Here is a 19,556-nt window from a genome sequence, read left to right on the forward strand (position 1 = left end):
TACTAGCACATGTGTGTGTGTGTGTGTGTGTCTCTCTCTCTCACAGAAGTGTGCACTTACTAGCACGTGTGTGTGTGTGTCTCTCATAGAAGTGTGCACTTACTTACTAGCACATGTGTGTGTATCTCTCTCTCTCACAGGAGTGTGCACTTACTAGCGTGTGTGTGTGTGTGTGTGTGTGTGTGTGTGTGTGTGTGTGTGTGTGTGTGTGTGTCTCACAGGAGTGTGCACTTACTTACTAGCACATGTGTGTGTGTCTCTCTCACAGGAGTGTGCACTTACTAGCACGTGTGTGTGTGTGTCTCTCTCTCTCACAGGAGTGTGCACTTACTAGCACGTGTGTGTGTGTGTGTGTGTGTGTCTCTCATAGGAGTGTGCACTTACTTACTAGCACATGTGTGTGTCTCTCTCTCTCACAGGAGTGTGCACTAACTAGCACGTGTGTGTGTGTGTGAGTGTGTGAGTGTGTGTGTGTGTGTGTGTGTGTGTGTGTGTGTGTGTGTGTGTGTGTGTGTGTGTGTGTGTGTCTCACAGGAGTGTGCACTTACTAGCGTGTGTGTGCGCGTGCGTGTGTCTCACAGGAGTGTGCACTTACTTACTAGCACTTTTCCCTCGCAGGATTATACAATCACTACCACGTCCTCTTCATATAGTTCATATAGTATTCTTCATATAGTTATACTAGTGTGTCCCCTCAGACTAGTGTGCGTATGTGTCACAAAAGTATATAGTCATTACTGTACAGTAGTGTTTGTTATAGGAAAACGCACACTACACCCTGCCCAGACGTGCGTGCATGTGCGTGTGTGTACCGAACAGGGAAGTACACATTTACCACCTCTACAGACTCACGCAAAATTGAGGTGTTGCAAGGCAGACATCCAATAAAATAATTATTTTACATTTATATTAGTATACATGTTACAGTATGTATCCCACCCCACTGCAATGCAACTAAAGCAATTCAATTGAAAAATGAACTAGTTAACTTTCACGCTAGACTAGGGGGATGGGCTATTATTATTATTTGTTACTATGTATTATTATTATTACCGTCGTCATCATCCTCAATAGGGTGTTATAAGGGTACACCAGAAGCTATACAGAGAATGATTGCAGGCACTGAATGTGAAGGTAGCGCACAAAGAAAACACCATAATTAGAGTCTATAGAGATAGCCGGTTAAAAGCTTGTTTAAATCCAGATTACATTGTGGAAGTATTCTAAATAACATCACATAACAAAACCAGGGAGAGGCACCTAGATTACCTGCTGAGGTAATGTTTTGTTGCAAAATTGCGATTTGAAAATTGCGTTTTATCAAGAGAGAGATATGCAAAATGACTATAATAAGGTGCTAAGTGTCGTCATTTGCTGTATGGAATTATGGGGGGTGGGGTCAGGAAATTTACTGTAGGAGATGCACAATGGAAATTGTTAACCTAACCAGTCTGTGTTCACGTTCATCCGCCAACCACGTGTACAGGCTCATGTTCATTGAACAATACAGAACGTTTCAGGCTCCTATTACTGCGCATGCCTTTTAGTAGTGGAAACATTATAGTTGTTATTATTATTATTATTATTATTATCATCATCATCATCCTTTTATTATCAAACAGACTTATTAGCACAGACATGCATGTATATTACAAGAAACATTTATTTTTCAGAAATGTAGCACAATATCTGATAATGATAGCAATAGTCAAGGCAGAATAATTGCTAATACCAGCACTAGACTTTGAGCTGGAACCCACTACATCGCTTTTTTAAACATTTTGGGAGTGCTTAAAATCTCTAGCGGTTTCCCTAAATGCTCTGGCAGTGTAAATAAATGGCCTGTAAACACTGCTGCGCTTGCGCTGCATTTTTAAAATCGCAAGGTCTTTTGAAAAATAATTAAAATCCTGATGATCTGTACACACTGGTGCGATGCGTTTTTAGAAAAACGTAATCGCAGTGCCTGCTGCACTTTTTTAAGTGCAGTGCATGAAAAACGCAATGCATTGCGATTCCATTGCGATTTTCAGAAGTCAGTATCCCAGAAGACTCTGCAATTTCCTGATTCCTGTTGAAATGTACACTAGGAAAAATACAAAGGATTCTTTAGCCAATCAGCAAACGCAAACTCATCAAAAACACAGGCAAAAGCGCATACGATGCGTTTTTAAAACTACATGCACTTGCGATTTTGCTTGCGTTTTTCAGTGTGTACAAGCCCTAATAAGTTCCATAGTAGAGATTGCGATTAACAAAATCGCAACTACAGCACATGCAGCATTTTAGAAGCATTTGCGCTTCCATATAAAGTATATAAGCGCGGGCAAATTGCTCATGAATCACTACACATAGCGTCTTTTGTGGCATTTTAAATTACTGCAATCTATAAAAAAAAGTATAATAATTTGAAAGGCCCAATCAGAATTAAAATCGCTAATCGCAAATCGCTATCACAATCGCTGCCAAAATGCTTATACTTCTTAAAATCGCTACCAAAATTACCGGAAAACGCTAATAAAATTGTTTACAAAACGCTAATTAAAAATGTTAGGGATTGCGCTAGAAATTTGGGATTTGTAGTGGGTTCCAGGCTGGGTGGATGATACACTAATTTCTCCTTGCATTAAAATTTCATGTGAACTATATGCAGCTTGAAATTGGACCAATCAGAATAGCTTCCTGTCAATTGTTATTGGTCCAAGTTCAAGCTAACATTTATATGAACTTTGGGTATGCAAGGAGAAATGATTTCCCTCTCATTGATCATCCCTGCTGCTGGTGCTACTACCACTACTTATTATTATTATTATTATTATTATTGTTATTATTATTATACTATGCCATGAGAAATTATACACACATTTTAGAAATAGTAGCATGTATTCTGTATGTAGAGCATGTTCCCAATAGTACAGCATTTTAAAGAAACAAAGCAGAACGCAGGCATAACAACTAATGTATAATTATGAAATATATTGTATATTACATGCAACTAATTATTTTCATTATTTCACAAGCAGAGCAGAATGCTTTATGTCAAGCAGTTCAAGTTTCTCAAATATGCATCCTTTGTATGTTCAGGTCTTTGATATTTTTGCACTGGTGAAGAATACCACACGTTTCTACAGCCAATGATTCACAGCACAGGTCTAGGCTTGCAATGTCTGTTATTTAGTCCCTCATAGATACATTTCATAGAGTAGACAACCGGTACTCAACTATGTTGTGGGGAAGTTCTTGAGACAGGAGGGGGAGTATTAGTAGTAGTAGAAGCAGTAATAGTAGTTTGTTTTTGTAGTAGCAGCAGCAGTAGTGGTGGTAATATTAGTAGTAGCAGTAGTGGTAGCAGGAGTAGCAGCAGTAGGGATAGTAGTAGTAGCAGTAGTAGTAGCAGCAGCAGTGTGGGTAGTATTAGTAGCAGCAGCAGTAGTAGTAGCATCAGTATGGGTAGTATTTGTAGTAGCAGATTCAGTAGGGGCAGTAGTGGTAGTAGCAGCAGTAGGGGTAGTAATAGTAGTAGTATAAGCAGAAGGCAGTAGTATTAGTAGCAGCAGCAGCAGTATTAGTAGTAGCAGCAGCAGCAACAGTAGGGGCAGCAGTGGTAGTAGCAGTACCAGCAGCAGCAGTATTAGTAGTAGTAGTACCATTAGTAGTAGCATCAGAAGTAATAGTAGTATAAATGTTATAGTAAGGAATCCGAAAGTGGAAAGCTCTGAATACCTGTAAAAAGGGGTTTATGCAGGTAGAGTAATAAAAGTACTAAGCTATTTCACCATTATGTATGAAAAAAAAGGTTTATAAGATTTTTTTCTGTTCAGATCACATCTGTTCACATTAAACCTAATAGTAACAATAGTGGTGATGAAAGTAGTAGTAACAACATATATTACAGCAAGGAGAATAATATAATATCATCACTATCATAATAATTAGTGATTGGCAATACATTTTCACAATTTACCCAAATCAAATAATAAAAATAATCTCTAGTCATTATTGTTTGTGAAACACGTTTTTCGTGCCAAATATGTATTTTCTTCGAAATCAAACACGAGTGTTGTGTAAATGTGACTCAGCCTTGCTATTGTATATTTGCGAGGAATATAGCATCTTCATGTATGTGACATTATTACGAGTACTCCTCGGATGGGGCGATCAGTGCAGCTGGACTGTATGGGGACAGTGAGGAAGGGGGTACACAGAGTGATTCATGTGGAAGGATACATGCCATGCAGGAAACAGCACACGCCATGTAATGTGCTGCACCATAGCTGAGCAGTTCCTGAGGAGTGGGAGAGGCCAGGATAGGGTGAAACGCAGGTCACAGCTTGTAACTAATATGAAAATGCCAAAGGCAATCACACACCACGCCTTGCTGTTTAACAAAGACTGACAAAAGTATGAGATTAATGCCCCCTCAAAAAAACGGGGACCCGAGTGTCAAATATGCTCACAAGGCCTGTTACTGACCACACGAAGGAGCAGATACCTTTAAGGAGCTGCTATAGCCCTAACATGCGTGTTATGTATAGAAGTAGGATGACGAAGAGGGAGAAAGTGATTCAGCTTTATTCCATAGTATTATGCTCTATCCCATATTACTTCATGGACTGGAGAAAAGCATCCTGACTGAGGCGTGGACTGGCCAAGGTATGTTACTGGAACTAGCACTAGAGGTGGAGAGAGGCACAGCAGGGGGTGGGGGTTATGCCAGGTAGCAATCATATGTATTCTGCAGCTTTGTGGTGATGGGTCATGCACACTTGGTACACTGCTGGGGTACTGAATAGCTTCTTTGTGCTAAAATTAGTTTACCTTGGTATAATTGGCATTGCTGAGGCTGGGCCAGTGACCAGTTTACATTAAGGAAGCATTGTTCCCTGGTACCTGCTTAGTGACAAAGAAGTAGAATAGGAGGCCCCATTCCTAGCCAGAGGTGTAAATTGTCCTATAACTTGGTCTTTAGGAAACTGCCAACATAACACACAGTAAAGCTATAAACAAATCCTAGTTACAGAGGCAACTTCTGTAATGCATGCAGTATGGTGCCATCTCATACTTTGGATTATAACAAATAAGCATCCCTTTATTCCAGTTACAGTGTAAAGTTTGTCATTTTTGCTTTGGAAAGAACGTGTATAAATATGTAAACTCAGAATCACCTGTAATGGCTACATTGGGCAATGTCTCTCTTCTTGTGCTAATTATACAAGGCACAATTCTACAATCCTCCGTATGTGATTTGGGGTTTCTGTAGCTTGATTAGAAAGGTAATTTGTGATCTCACTTTTTAATAAACTCAGTGGCCTGCCGGATGTTTGGAGGGTGATTACTATCCGCTGATTGACTCATTTATGGAGATAAGTAGGACCATTTCGTCGGCATTTTAAATCAGCGAATAAGCAGCGTAATGTGTAAGAAATATAACAGAGGACACTATAAAAGTGTCACAATTTTTATCCCAATATATCCAGTTCTTTTTTTTCACTATGTTTTTGTCACTCAGAATAATGACTTAATTCGGCTATTTACAGCCTGTTGGTAGTTTAATCCTTAACGACTATTTGAAATGACGTGGCGTTGAAAGAAACGCTCATTGTGGAAGTTTTACTGCATGGAAATAAAGTGTATTAGCTCGAATGTAACTTTAACTGTGTTTGTACGTTGCGTGGCAGATATTTATGGTGTAAAGAAGGCTAGAGCCATTCCTAATGTCAGCACCTGAACGCATGCCATTATTTCTGCTGTGAGTGTTATTTGAATTACCTGAAACAATTGATCGCCCCAGACGTTAATCCATGCATTTGTGCTCTACAGTGCTCAGTCGCTTATTACTATATTATGCTTTCTAGTAGTAAATCCCTTAACTACATATGAGTTGTTTATAGCTCTCTGTGTCGTCACAATAACTGCCTTTGGGGTGGAAAAATATGGTAGTTATAAGATGGGTTTGTCTTGAGGTCCCGCCGTGGAGAAGACAGAAAGGAGAGAGGAGAATTGTCTGTCTTCTGTATGTACCCTGTAGATCCGAATTTGTGTGAATACAGAGGTTTCACAAATTCGTGTCTGGGGGGATATGCAGTTGACATAAACGCTACAAACACAAAGGAACTCCCAATCATGCAAGCTGCGCCATTTTTACATGCCCGATGTCATAGGGTAATGATAAGTTTCCTGAGTTTTCTACTGCTTTGTTGTTGTTGTTTATTACCTTCTGCAACTCTGGTGTAATTGTACTGTACATAGGCATTGCAACAATGTATGGTTATTATAATAAACGCACTGTGCACTCAGATGTTTGCGCCCTTTGCATGCTAGGTAATCATTTGTTGTGCTGCACATTTGTTCTGTTTGTTCCTGTTGCTTACTCTGACTTGAAATGGGCAATTTAATAATGTGACTAAATGGAATTTAGTAAAGCAAGTATCCCGAATTAGTAGATGAATTTTCTATCGATCCGAAGCAAGAGGTATTTGTCTCTGCCAGTCTACTCGGCAGCAAGCTCTGTCTGCAGACTCCAAACACAGCAGGGCGTCGGCTCCGACCACAGAACCTTTTACCTGAGGTTTTTTTTAGCCATTTCATTAGGAAATATTAGCTTATAATATCACTGGTAGACAGATTGTTTTACAGTGAATTACAAGTAGCTAATTAAGGGGGGGGGGGGGGGGGGGGGTTGGAGCAGAGGTTGGAGCTTTTTATACTATTCTTCATATAGTTTACCCTACTCTATATTCAGAGGGGTGGGTAATTAGTTACTGTGCAGAGATAACCCGACTGCTAAATCCTGAGCTACGAAGCACGTTTCCTTATCCGGGGATGGTGGGGACGTTCCTATTGGCTCCTGATGTCACATGCAAACCCAACTTTGTTCACTTGACAGTAAGTAGGAGGGTTTTATGAAACAGGAAAACGACTCGGACTACAGGAATAAATTGTACATGGTTTTGGGTGCAATTCAAACAAATAAATGACCATGAGTTCGTTTTTGATCAGTTCCAATTATGTGGACCCCAAATTCCCGCCGTGTGAGGAATATTCCCACAGTGATTATCTCCCCAGCCATTCTCCAGAGTACTACAGCAACCAGAAGAGAGAAAACAGCTTCCAGCATGGGGCGACGTACCCCCGACCAGCCTGCACCAGCCAACCCTACTCTTCCTGCCAGGGCTCCGGACGCCAGCCTTCCACACTGTCTCCCCCCCGGACTCACCCCCAGGTTGGATTGCTCCCTGAAGACAAGCCTGATTGCCAGAGTACCAGCCCTGGGTCACCTCCATCATGCAGCCAACTGTCCACAGAGCTGAAGCCCCCAGAGTCGTCCTGCCAAAACCCAGTGGTTTACCCCTGGATGAAGAAGGCGCACCTTTCCTCTGGTAAGTGCACCAGTTGTCTCTGATCTCAGCTAAGCAAGCACTTGGAAATTGTGTGTCCTTTTAAATTTACGACCTCCTGTTTTCAGGGCAGTATAATTACATCCTCCATAAATTTTTATTGCTCTGCTTGGCCAGCTGCCTTTGAAGTATAGTTTACCATCCTCCTCGAATTTCTCCAAAGCCCTTTTTAGTGTTTCGGATCTTCCTACATTAAGGTTTTATGTTGTTTCTAATTTGTGTTTAAGTGGCAGATTGGGTAAACTTTCACTGTGTTCTGTCACTTTATCGCGGTGCTGTTAAAAAGTTCATAGCTCTCATGTAACAGCTAGCAAGACTGGGGGACAGGGCTTCAGCAGAGCTTGTGTATAATTCATAGCTTGGGGCTAGACAAACACTACACTTAACAACAGCAGTGCTTTTTTTATTCGTGATTATTAACTGTAAAGGACATCTATATCCTCCAGTAACAGAACGTGTATTGTGTCTGTGATTCTCTTGCAGTCAATGCCTCTTATTCTGGGGGTGAAACCAAGCGCTCCCGCACAGCCTACACCAGACAGCAAGTCCTGGAGCTGGAGAAGGAGTTTCACTATAACCGCTATCTGACCCGCAGGCGCAGACTAGAGATTGCGCACACCTTGCGCCTTTCTGAGCGTCAGATCAAAATCTGGTTCCAGAACAGGAGGATGAAGTGGAAAAAAGACCACAAGCTTCCTAACACCAAAATCAGGTCCAACCCATCTTCAAGCCACCAAGTGACTGAGGGGGTCCAGACTCAAGGCAAGGGATCCCCAATCTGCCTCTAAGAGCCTCTATGGTTACAATTTATTACAAGACTATGAACTCTTCATATTTATATATATATATTATATATAGAAGGAGGACTACGTCGGTAGAAGCAGACTTGGCTTTGTTCCTCGCCTCATTCAGGAGAAGCCTGTAGATAGATTTCAGATTTGGAGAAGATAGATCTGTTTCATCTTTAATCACGCCAAACTCTGGCCCATTTGTCATGTTTACACTGCGGTACAAAGGATGAACCTCGCTTGACAGAACCGACGCTCACTTTAATAAATGAGGCTCCTTGGTGTGGCAGAACTGTATTGTCGCAGCCTTTGTGCTACAGCAGTGCCGGTTCTGACATCCACACACACAATATATGCCCCGTGTACATAGATGGACAGGGCCGGTGGGGAGACTATAACTTGTGCTAATGTTATTGTTGTCCAGTAGATAGCATATTTCACCCCCATGCTTAGCACCCAGTATGAGATTGTAAACACCCAGCGCCACAGAATATTCAGTGCCAGAGCTGTAATAGATCATGACATGGCGAGCTGGGGGTGAACCCTTATAATCTCCAACTATCTCAGTCTATCCTATATGTACGTATGTATATGTGCCGACATTGAGGGAAAGAGACAAAGGACAAAAGACCTCATGAACAGCAGCTATTTCTGGACCTGACTGTGGAATGTATCCCTGTCCCTCGTGTAAATATTATTAAAAAATAAATATTTTTTTGTTTCTCACGTGGATGTGTGTGTTACTGTGTGATTGGCACTTGGCACCAGGTGCCTGCAGGGGAACCTACCTGTAAGTAGTGTTTATCTATTGCATTATGTGCTCCTGCTGCTGCTGTAACATCACCCGCCTAATGAATGGCTCTGCTGCTTAGCTTATAACACCGAACTGCAACTCAACGTTCATATCAAAACCTGTATGCTTAAAATATATGACTGAGAGGGGATGGATTCTGTCTCTAATGCTTCGACTTTTTTTCTGCACAGATGTTTCTCGGAGCATGCAGGTTTTTCTGTGTGTTTTTATATTACAAAGGACCCTGGCCACTGCAATAGCTCAAACCCTGACAAGCAAATAGATAATAAAGAAGACAAATGGCTTCTTTTGTGAGACACGGCCTAGTATTAATTTTCATTTTCTCTCTTACCGAATTTCAACTCTGGACTAAATATCATTCTTATTATTCGTGTTTTTTTTCCTCCAATGTACCACTTTGTGTTGTGTTCGTTTAACTCAGGCTTTAGGGATGCTTACCAGTTTATATAACATTTCATGCCACAGATCCAGCTACGGTGCAAATGCTGTCTGAATTAAACCTAAATAAATATATATTTATATTGCAGGTCTATGTATATTATAATGCAGGTCTATAATATAATATAATATAATGCTATTTATATTTATTTGTAAGTACTATAAACTATTCCTGTGTAATCTAAGTTTTTTATTTTTTGTTACTACCTACATCTGCTCGCAGCCCCTCACCATACCCCCCTTATCCTCACTTTTCGTGAGAAAGAAATAAAAGATTGTCCATTTAGGCAGGAGAATGGGCCGTGGACAGCTCTTTCTGTTGAATGTAAAGTTCACAACCATTATTTGTAGACACGGTCCAAGAAAAATGTGAGAATTATGCAGAAAAATCATTAATCACCGGTTAAAAAAAAAATACTTACCTCTTGTCTTTGTTATTCAACAGCAAATCTGTATGGACCGTATGTTGGGAGGAAAACAAGGGTGAAAGTGCCTCTTGGATTCTCCAGAGAAGGTCAGAATTAGAGCATCTAGTTATTTTCCCCTTCTGTCCACGCTGGAAAAAGTTCTGCAAATATGGCCTGGAGATTGGAAGCCTTGAAGCTAGGCTCGGGGATCCCTCAAGGTAACACAGGCCTGTCAAGCTCACTACATTTTATTGCTTTATTACCTCCTGTCACATTTGTGTTTAAAAACGAAATTCCCTTTGAAGTCGATAGGAACGTGATTTCAATTTATCCGGACAAATCCAAGCAAGCTGCTTATCTCGTATGCTTGCTTTTGTTTGCTTTTTATCTTCTTTTTTTTCTTCTTCTTGTGGTGAAGAGAAAATATATTCTTTACACGCACCCGATTAAACCGTTTTTGTGTTATTCAGACGTTAATTCGTTCAATTTAGTATTTTTTTATTTTTATATATATTTTTTTAAGTTAAATCACAAAGACGTAAGCATGCCATAATTATCATGCGTGGTGAAGAGGAAGTATAGCGCCCAGTTTATTGATCTGTCTTCTATAAAGCTGCAGTGAGTTGGGAAGGGGCTGCAGGACATATAGGATGGACTCTAGCAGGACAGGATCGCTCTCGCCAGCTTCTTCTGGGGTGATCAGCGTGTAGTTTGGGTCAAATACAAATGTGTAAAAAATAAATAAATAAAAGAGACAAGAAAGGGCTTAGGAATGCAGAGAGGAATGAGCGGCGGGTTCATCTGCAGGGCAGGACAGTGTAATGAGCAGAGACTGACCCAGGAAACCCCATGACCTCCATGAGGCCGGACAGAGCTGTGTTTAACATCTCCTACACAGCACACAAAACACAGCTACACTTCAATATCTCCAGAGAGGAGAATGTATCTGTAGAGCAGTTCCTGGGAACAGTGGGTGATTGCACTGTGGATATATTTGACTGTAGGCCTGTTATCCCACTCCACCCCCCCCCCCACACACACACACACACACACACACCACACACACACACACACACCACACACACACACACACACACACACACACACACACACACACACACACACACACACACACACACACACACACACACACACACACACACACCAGTTATTTATTACTATACTCCATCACAACAATAACAATATAGATTACATGTCGCGTGCACACCCCGCCTTCTACTACACATCGACTTCCATGGCTAGGTGCCATATACAGTAGAATCTTGTTATAGTGAACTCTGATATAGTAAACCTCTGGATATAGTAAGCTCACCCCTTAAGTCCCAGCAAATGCTTCTGTATAAATATACAATGTATGAAAAATGTTGATATAGTAAACTACTTTCCATGGTCCCTTGGAGTTTACTATAAAGGGATTCTACTGTATAGATGCAGAAGACACAGTGTCGAATCTTCTAGGGGTGTGCACTTTGTGAGTACACACACACTCACACTGTACACACAAAGGCTGCACACACACACACACACTCACACTGTACACACAAAGGCTGTACATACACACACACTCACACTGTACGCACAAAGGCTGTGCACACACACACACTGTACACACAAAGGCTGCACACACACACACACACACACACACACACACACACACACACACACACACACACACACACACACACACACACACACACACACACACGCTGTGTACACACACACACACACGCTGTGTACACACACACACACACACTCAAACTGTACACACAAAGGCTGCGCGCGCACACACACTCACACTGTACACACAAAGGCTGTATACACACACACACTCACACTACTCAACCATACTCACTAAAACTGTGGACACACACACAAACACACACACACACACACACCACTATTTTACTAAATAGTTTACCTGGATGTAACTATTAATATTCTAAAGGGTGGCAGGTAGTTATTCGCAACTCACATTATGTTCTTTTTTTATAATCTTACAGTAAAGAAAAGAAAGAAAAGCTAAAAATCCCGCAGACTTATATCGCTGATAAAACCGAAGGGGGCTGAATGTGGAGAAGAGATAGGTAGAATGAATAGCAGGGAGCGATCCACTATTGTTCTGTGGCCAGGCTGAGGCTCGGAGATTTCGCTCATTCTCCTTCCTCAATGACAGATTTATGACACCCAATAAAACCAGCTTGTTTAAATTCCTAAATCAATCTCCTCTGCTCATTACATAAACTTACCGTTTATCTGCACCACCCAAAAGATGCATTGAAGACCTCACCCAGACGTCTGTATTCTTTGTTTTTGTGTTTATATTTTCTAGGCTGCTTTGGGCTATTTTCCAGAATGAAGACATATTTCATTGCCTCACTTAATGCTTATCAGATACTAAAATGTGCATCATATACCAGCATTCACTCTTGCAGGACTTTGTATCCCTCTCAGTAGACTATCTGTGCTGCATGAAAGGTCCTCTTAGAATATGAATATATATATATATATATATATATATATATATATATATATATATATATATATATATATATATATATATATATATATATATATATATATTCTTTATTATTAAGAATATTTAGCAGCACGATTGAATATAGTAGCAGGGATTTTTTTTTATGCCTGTAGTTAATAGAAATATGTGGACGCAAGAACATAAATGCATTACATTCCACTCCTTGCTATAGAAGACCCCGATGTTTTTGTGGAAGGTCATAGTGGTCCGCTGTGTAGGGAAGTGAGACCCCCTCCTCCCCTTCCTTGTCACGTGATTCATTAAATAATTAATGCAGAGGTTGCAGGATAGATATGTATTCGTCAGGAAAATCGCAGACATGGTCTCCTTGTGTCTGACGTGAAATTCAACTGTCCTTAAAGAACAGCCTATAGCAGATACAGAGGAAGAGAGCAGAGAGAGGAAGAGAGCAGAGAGAGAGGGAGAGAGAGAGAGAGGGAGAGAGAGACTGGCATAAAACAAGTGGGATCAGAGCCACACCGTGGGCTGGATTATTGTAAGTAGCGGGGATTCCCTGTCTGTCTATGTCCATGTAAATTTATTGTGTCTTATTAATGTTATTGTCGTAAATGGTGACAAATAGCAATCTTCATTTCCTCCCATTCGTCCTCACTCGCAGAAATATGTGTTTATACCCACAGAGCCGCTCAGATAGGATTTTTAGGATTATTCCCATACAATCGCCTTGATTTATGACAATAGGGGTGTCAGCACGGTGGTGCTGATGGCATTGTGTGTTTGTGGGAGACTTGTGTTGTTTATGATGCTGTCCACACTGAATCATTTCTCAGGATCAGCCTCTGATGAGAATCTCAAATGTGGAGAGAGACTTCTAAGCTTTCCATCCACCCCTATCCAGGATCATTTGCCATAAACCGTCTGCTAATAGGAACATTACCAGCCTGGGGTCTCACATTACAGCACTGCAAGTATGCAAGGGTGGAGCTATTTGTTCTTTATTAAAGTTTAAACTTTTTAGCCATTTCACTGATACAAGTGCGGAAAGCGGGAGATATTTGGAGGATAATGGCTGTGTGAGGAGCAGTGGTCTCAGGTACCACCACAGCACAGGGTAACAATGCTCCTTCCTTGTGTCTATCAGTGCTGGGCTGCAGATATGCTCTGCATACATCCAGTCATCATTCCATCTATCACAACAAAGACAACCAGCGCCTATAGATAGATGAGGCTATGCAGAGAACTGGGAGCACAACTCTGAGGCTGCTGCAATGTAAGCACAGGGGCTACCCAGAAATCACAGCACATACATTCTCACTAGCTAAATAAACAGCAATTCCAGGAGAAACCGATTTCAAAGCTGAAATCTAAAGAACACAAAAATAAGGAAAGGCCAACGGTTAAAGGTAGTTACATTGTTTATTGAGATACATGAATCAGGGATGGTAGATAGATAGATAGATAGATAGATAGATAGATAGATAGATAGATAGATAGATAGATAGATAGATAGATAGATAGATAGATAGATAGATAGATAGGACATCCTGCAATGAATAATGGGCATGCAATAAACTTGTACCTGTGCCACTGCTTATTTAATCACTGCTCCAGTCAGTAAACCTGATTGCAGGCACACAAGAAAATCCCTAGGTCTGCCATTAAATATTTATGCAGGCTGTAGAGAGACAATATTGGATGGTAATGCAATGTCCCACCACTGCAACTGATGCTCTTCATTTACACCAGCTGGTTTTATTTACCTCTATACCTCGCATTGTAGTTTCAGAGACAATAGGAATATACCATATATATACTCCATGTCACAATCTTGCTGAGTGGTAATGCTGCATTGCTATCAATCCTTGCTGGCTATGTACATGTGCAGCATATACATGTGCAGTACATCTGTTGTTAATATATTGTATCAGCAGGTATGGGGGATAGAAGCGCCTTACATAAATAAAATATTTAGTGAACAAGTCTTTGTAACATCATAGCGTCACTTCCCTCCTTGCTCGTGTATTTCCTGTATAGTAGGACTGCACAAAGGGAAACACGGACAGACTGTGTTCTGGCACGCAATATATCTATCAGTTCATTTTTTGCCATTACAGGAATAATAAATATGGATGGTAAATGCATATTTTGAAAGCTGATATATGGCTCTAAGGATCCCCCCTTGTGTTTATACACGTATGTGATAGCTGTAGTGCTGGCTGTAACCGGTATATTAAATACGTTGACTATAACACTATGCGGGGTACAATGAGGTTGAAGAGAATGGCCTACTAATATTGATATTTCCAAAAGCATAATATGAATTGTGAGGCTTGTATTAGAAACATTCCTTGCCTCACAATAAAGACAAAGACTGTCTGTATGTAGCCGGGATGCCTACTGGGGTGAATCACATCAGAATACGCAACCAGTGTTTTTCTCTGGTTAATAATTTACAATCGACAAACTTCTATAATACTCTGTCTACATCAGCTAACAGACACAGAATGCGGGACGCGCAACTCAAACGCAACTGTTAATCCCAGGTTTTGTCTCTGTGAAAGAAGTCCTTACATAGTCACATGTGTACAAACACAGCTTGTGCTGCTAAGGAATAATGTGGACTCACTTTCTACCCACAGTGACAACAAATACCGCTCCATATCGTCCTCTATTTTCAGATGGTTGCAGCACGTTATTTCACTAGCTGGGCTTTTTTATCTTGTATTTTTGGTGGTAAATATTCACTATTTCATGTCATTAAAATGTCTCAATATATCATAAAATACGATAAAAACCTGTATCGGTAATTATCACAAAGTGTTTATAGATATCCAATATTTTTACGAATATCTTTATTGCAAGAGCATGTATTTATTTATAGAATATTTATTACAATGTGTAGAGACCAGAGTTTGGAAATGGGGCAATAAATTGCCTTATAATGTGAAAGAGAGAGGATAGGAGGGGTGGAAAGTAGATCATGAGGACATTGGGAAGCGGCAGGACATGGTGAATGAGGAACACAGCAATGTAGTAGAGTGGACAGTAGTGAGGAGGAAGAATAGAGAGAAGAACCGGAGATATGCTGAATGTCACTATGCCATTAGAAGCAAGGACTGAGCATGGAAGAGAGATTGTTGTGTGCATGATTCTTCCTTTCTGGTGCCCTTATTGTTCTGGTAAACACAAGGGTGCATCGGTCATTTCTCAAGGAGCCATGTGGTTTCTCCATTTAGAGATCCTGTGTTTCCAATTACAAACACCATTTCCGTTAAATTTGTCACCTCAGCCGCTTTTGGCAAAGCTACAACAAACGGATATTGAGCAGCATAGTGCTAAAGTGTGGAAAGGGGCTGGTCCTGATTGTTAACTTTGATGTACAAAACCAAGAGCCAGTACAGGCCTATCTCTTCCTACACAACAGGCTCACACCTGAATAGTGTGCAGCACACACATAGTGCACACTTACTGAATTCAAATATACACAGTGTGTGTGTGTGTGTGTGTGTGTGTGTGTGTGTGTGTGTGTGTGTGTGTGTGTGTGTGTGTGTCACAATCGCATTGTGAATGCACAAAAAAGGCACACACACTGTATTCAAGCATACACATATGTATACACATTGTACACAAAAACAGTGTATTTACACATACATGGTGATCAAACACACTGTGTTTGTATGTGTATATCTGTGTGTATAATATAGCCAATACATAGTGTAGACACACACACACACACACACACACACACACACACACACACACACACACACACACACACACACACACACACACACACACACACACACACACACACACACACACACACACACACACACACACACGTACGTTCTCGCAACCCATACACAACATACACAACCCGTGTATATATTTATAAATATGGCTACAGAGCAGGCTCACAAAACTGAAGCTCAGTGCTTTGGTAGAAAATTGTCTTCCATTAAATTTCCTCTGCCTCGGAATTACCCTCCTTGCCTCCAGCTAAGCTGAATATCTTTACCAAGCGGTTCATCTGCTCAGGAATGAAATCCGAGACAAACCACAAGCTCCTCAGTGACCTTAATGTAATTGATTTTATCATAAATCATCAACTTGATGAAGAAACAAAGTTTTCATTGAAGTAAATTGATATTAATGGAGTTTTTTTCCTTGGAAATTTAAACTAGGTTTGTTGTTGCTACCCATCTGAGTGTTTCTTTCCATAATTAGTAGGAAATAGCAGGAAAAAGAAGGGGAACCTTGGAGATTGCGTTGGCGACCATTTCCTATTCCTATTTTTATATCCGCTGAAGAAATATGTTAGCTCACATTAATAGGCGGTTAATTGAACGCGCCCATTTATAAGGCTACAAAGATTGTCCTTAAACCTGAGTCTTTTGATTCGAAGCGTACTTAATTACATCCAGTTAGAGTGTAACAACGAATTTTGAGTTAATACTTGTCTCTTGTGAGAGGCCGAAGACATAGTTAGGGTATGACCTCTGCTTTGAGATCCTACAAAGAATCGACCTTACAATACAGCTATTGATACCAAGTTAAATTTTAACCAACGTGACTTACTTCACCCCTTAACAACAGTGTAGGATAGGAGAATGAAGTCTTAAAGGCGAAATCAAAATGATGCACCTCTAGGACTTAAAAATAAATATAAGTCTTGGAGGTTGACGTCCTCTGGAGTTGTGAGAGAAATAGGAGGAAGATGCACCAGTAGGCCGCCAGGAGAGAGGTGTGTTGTTCGTTTTATGACATCTATCCAACTTTGTAAGGAAACTTGATTTCCAAACTCTTGGTCCGAGTGCCCTGCTCACTGTTCTGCTGCAAAACGCCTAAAAGTGAGGTCACCATTCCAGGAGACCGCCAGTGGAGGTGGCTCAGGATGCTGGCAGATCCCTCGTGGAAAGTAGAAGTAGTGAGATAAAGTCAGGAATTGTTTTTGGCTCGGTTAATATGGAGTGTGGGTGTGAGCCAGCCCACCTCCTCTAAGACCCTCTAGCAAAGTGCAGAGTCAGGTTATCATTTTGGTAGGGAGAGGAGAGGTTCGCAGCTCCCACCAGATGCTGAGCTTTGAAGTGCTGTCCCCATCAGAAACCGGAATTGTATCTGCCCCGCTGTATTCCACACATTCCTGGACTGAGCTTAGATCAGTGGGACTACTACTCACCTCCAGACTCCTGGCCTCCAAGATTAAAGCAAGCGGGCAGGAGTTCAGCCAAGACCAGCGAACTCCCATACGAAGCTTGGCAATGTGATCCACTGGAAATCCTGCCAGGAAGATGCAATAAGAACGGATTCTTGTTCCTCTCACCACCTCTGGATCCCCGTCCAAGCTTGAGATCTGCATGTGATATATGTGTGTCTCTGGCAGCCATTACAGGTCACCCACAATGAGTCCTCTGAAGGAGAGGTGACCTCTGATTGGAGCCTGGCAAGCAGCTTTCATCCTGTATCAGGATCAGATGATTTATATTTAAACTTAATTTCTCAGGTGAGATTTCCTTTAAATAGGGGCAGTATAGCCACATGTCCTCATCTAACAGCGCATGTTGGGTCCGATCCAATTCACCTTTTCTCCTAGGAGATAATTTGTATATTTTGCAATTGAAAAAACAAAACAAAAACTAGGTGAAAAAGTACTGAATTATGCAGAGTATTTTCTTACTTGCTGGTGGCTTAAAATGCATGTTATTTGTAATGTGAAAATATCACCTAGGGGGAAACTTAGGAGAAAAAAGTGCATTGGACCAGGCCCATTGTCACACATCCCCCAACAGACATTTGTGATGCGAGTCTTATTGCGCTTTCTATTTAAAGCTATCATCAGTGCTTGCTGAATATCCGCAGAAGCCAGAAATCAGAGTCCTTCCAGTACTACGGTCCAATTATGTGCTATTAGTACATTAACAAGCGTTATTTAATTGGGAGGCATTGGTAGCTATATCCGCTACAGTCCTGCAATCTTCTCGCAGACTCGTTTTTCATAAGTAATAACTTTTATCTTTAATCTAGCAGGGAAATGAATAATTAACTGGCCGTGATGTGTGTTTTGTGGCCTGATGCCAGGGCCACGTGTAATAAAGGATATATGGCCACCAGTCTGTGCCTTGCGAGGTCATAGTGATTTGTGGGGGTTTTACACACAGTAAAAAAATATGTGCTAATAATATTTAAAGACCAGTAATTCACAGACTGAAAGAGGATTATATATGAGATTTGATATATATCACTGGGACACGGAGTAACACGTGTCTGCTGCAAGGAATATACATGATTATGTACATAATGCTACACCTCTGTATAAATCCTGCATTTATTGTCGCTGTGACAAGATGAAGCGTCAGTCCTCTGCACAGTTATTTATATACACAGTGCTGGGCCTCTAGCACTATATACTGGGAAGATAGCTTAGGCATCCGCTACCTATCATAGGAAGCCTAAACATGAATGCCTCTATCAAAATATGCATGCAGCACAGAAGATCGAGTGTGAGCCCCATGTCTGCAGTTATACCTGCTGTATTCATAGCTCTCCTATACCGACACATCTGGTCACGGTGTATTGGCCATAGCGTGTTAGTTATCAGTAACAGCATTCTTGGTTTGAATCAAGATGATGCCATTCATTAGTATGCTATCATCCTAATTCAACACTTCTTCTTGTAGGGAACTTCACCGACACAAAGTGAGAGAAGCGTCAGCTGCACTGAAAATTAATACATGCAGATGATAATAATAATAATACAAATAATAGTAACAATGACAATAACAATAACAATAGGAGAATGCAAAAGGAAAACACAGAAGCAAGCTGCAATATTTTGGCAGGAACAGATCACAGGTGATATTAAGTGTTGGCTTTAGGCCTGGAACCCACTACAAAACACTATCGCTAATCGCAATCGCTAGCGTTTTTAATGAGCGGTTTGTAAGCGATTTCATGAGTGACTGCTGGTGATTTTGGTAGCGTTTTTAAAAAGTGTCAGCTTTTTGCCAGCGATTGTGTAGCGATTAGCGATTTTAATTCTGATTGGTCCTTTCAATTAATTTTAATTTTTTTCAGTGTGCAGTAATGTAAAGACCCTAGCAAATCGCTCTGTCTAGGTTTTGACGAGCGATTACGCCAGCGTTTATATACTGTACATTGCAGAATCGCTAACAGCTAAACGCTAAAAATGCTGCA

The 19,556-nt window shown here is 40.9% G+C and overlaps 3 protein-coding genes across 15 annotated transcripts in view; 2 read left to right on the plus strand and 1 right to left on the minus strand.

The window, feature by feature from the left end:
• The window catches only part of CALCOCO2 (calcium binding and coiled-coil domain 2), a 755,339-nt gene that overhangs the window by 412,585 nt on the left and 323,198 nt on the right, over positions 1 to 19,556 (minus strand). The gene's annotated exons all lie outside the window — the stretch shown is intronic.
• The window catches only part of HOXB3 (homeobox B3), a 79,588-nt gene that overhangs the window by 18,771 nt on the left and 41,261 nt on the right, over positions 1 to 19,556 (plus strand). Inside the window, exons 1-2 of one of the 3 annotated variants that reach the window (XM_068263861.1) lie at positions 4,610 to 4,653; positions 9,883 to 10,062. The gene's annotated coding sequence lies outside the window, so the exon portion shown is untranslated. Of the gene's footprint in view, positions 1 to 4,609; positions 4,654 to 9,882; positions 10,063 to 12,821; positions 12,898 to 19,556 lie in introns of those variants that run through there. The other 2 variants (XM_068263860.1, XM_068263863.1) reach the window with 2 other exon arrangements.
• HOXB4 (homeobox B4) lies at positions 6,916 to 8,915 on the plus strand. The gene is made up of 2 exons (XM_068264502.1): positions 6,916 to 7,379; positions 7,881 to 8,915. Exons 1-2 carry the CDS (start codon positions 6,974 to 6,976, stop codon positions 8,183 to 8,185), a joined length of 711 nt encoding a protein of 236 aa, XP_068120603.1. The 5' UTR covers positions 6,916 to 6,973; the 3' UTR covers positions 8,186 to 8,915.

Source organism: Hyperolius riggenbachi, chromosome 12 (genome assembly GCF_040937935.1).
Source record: "Hyperolius riggenbachi isolate aHypRig1 chromosome 12, aHypRig1.pri, whole genome shotgun sequence".
NCBI lineage: Eukaryota > Metazoa > Chordata > Amphibia > Anura > Hyperoliidae > Hyperolius > Hyperolius riggenbachi.

Bases quoted from the DNA above. Each gene is read 5' to 3' on its own strand.
- HOXB4 (XM_068264502.1), top strand. From the start codon at position 6,974: ATGACCATGAGTTCGTTTTTGATCAGTTCCAATTATGTGGACCCCAAA. The intron at 7,380-7,880 runs GTAAGTGCACCA...ATTCTCTTGCAG, and splicing joins GAAGGCGCACCTTTCCTCTG to TCAATGCCTCTTATTCTGGG.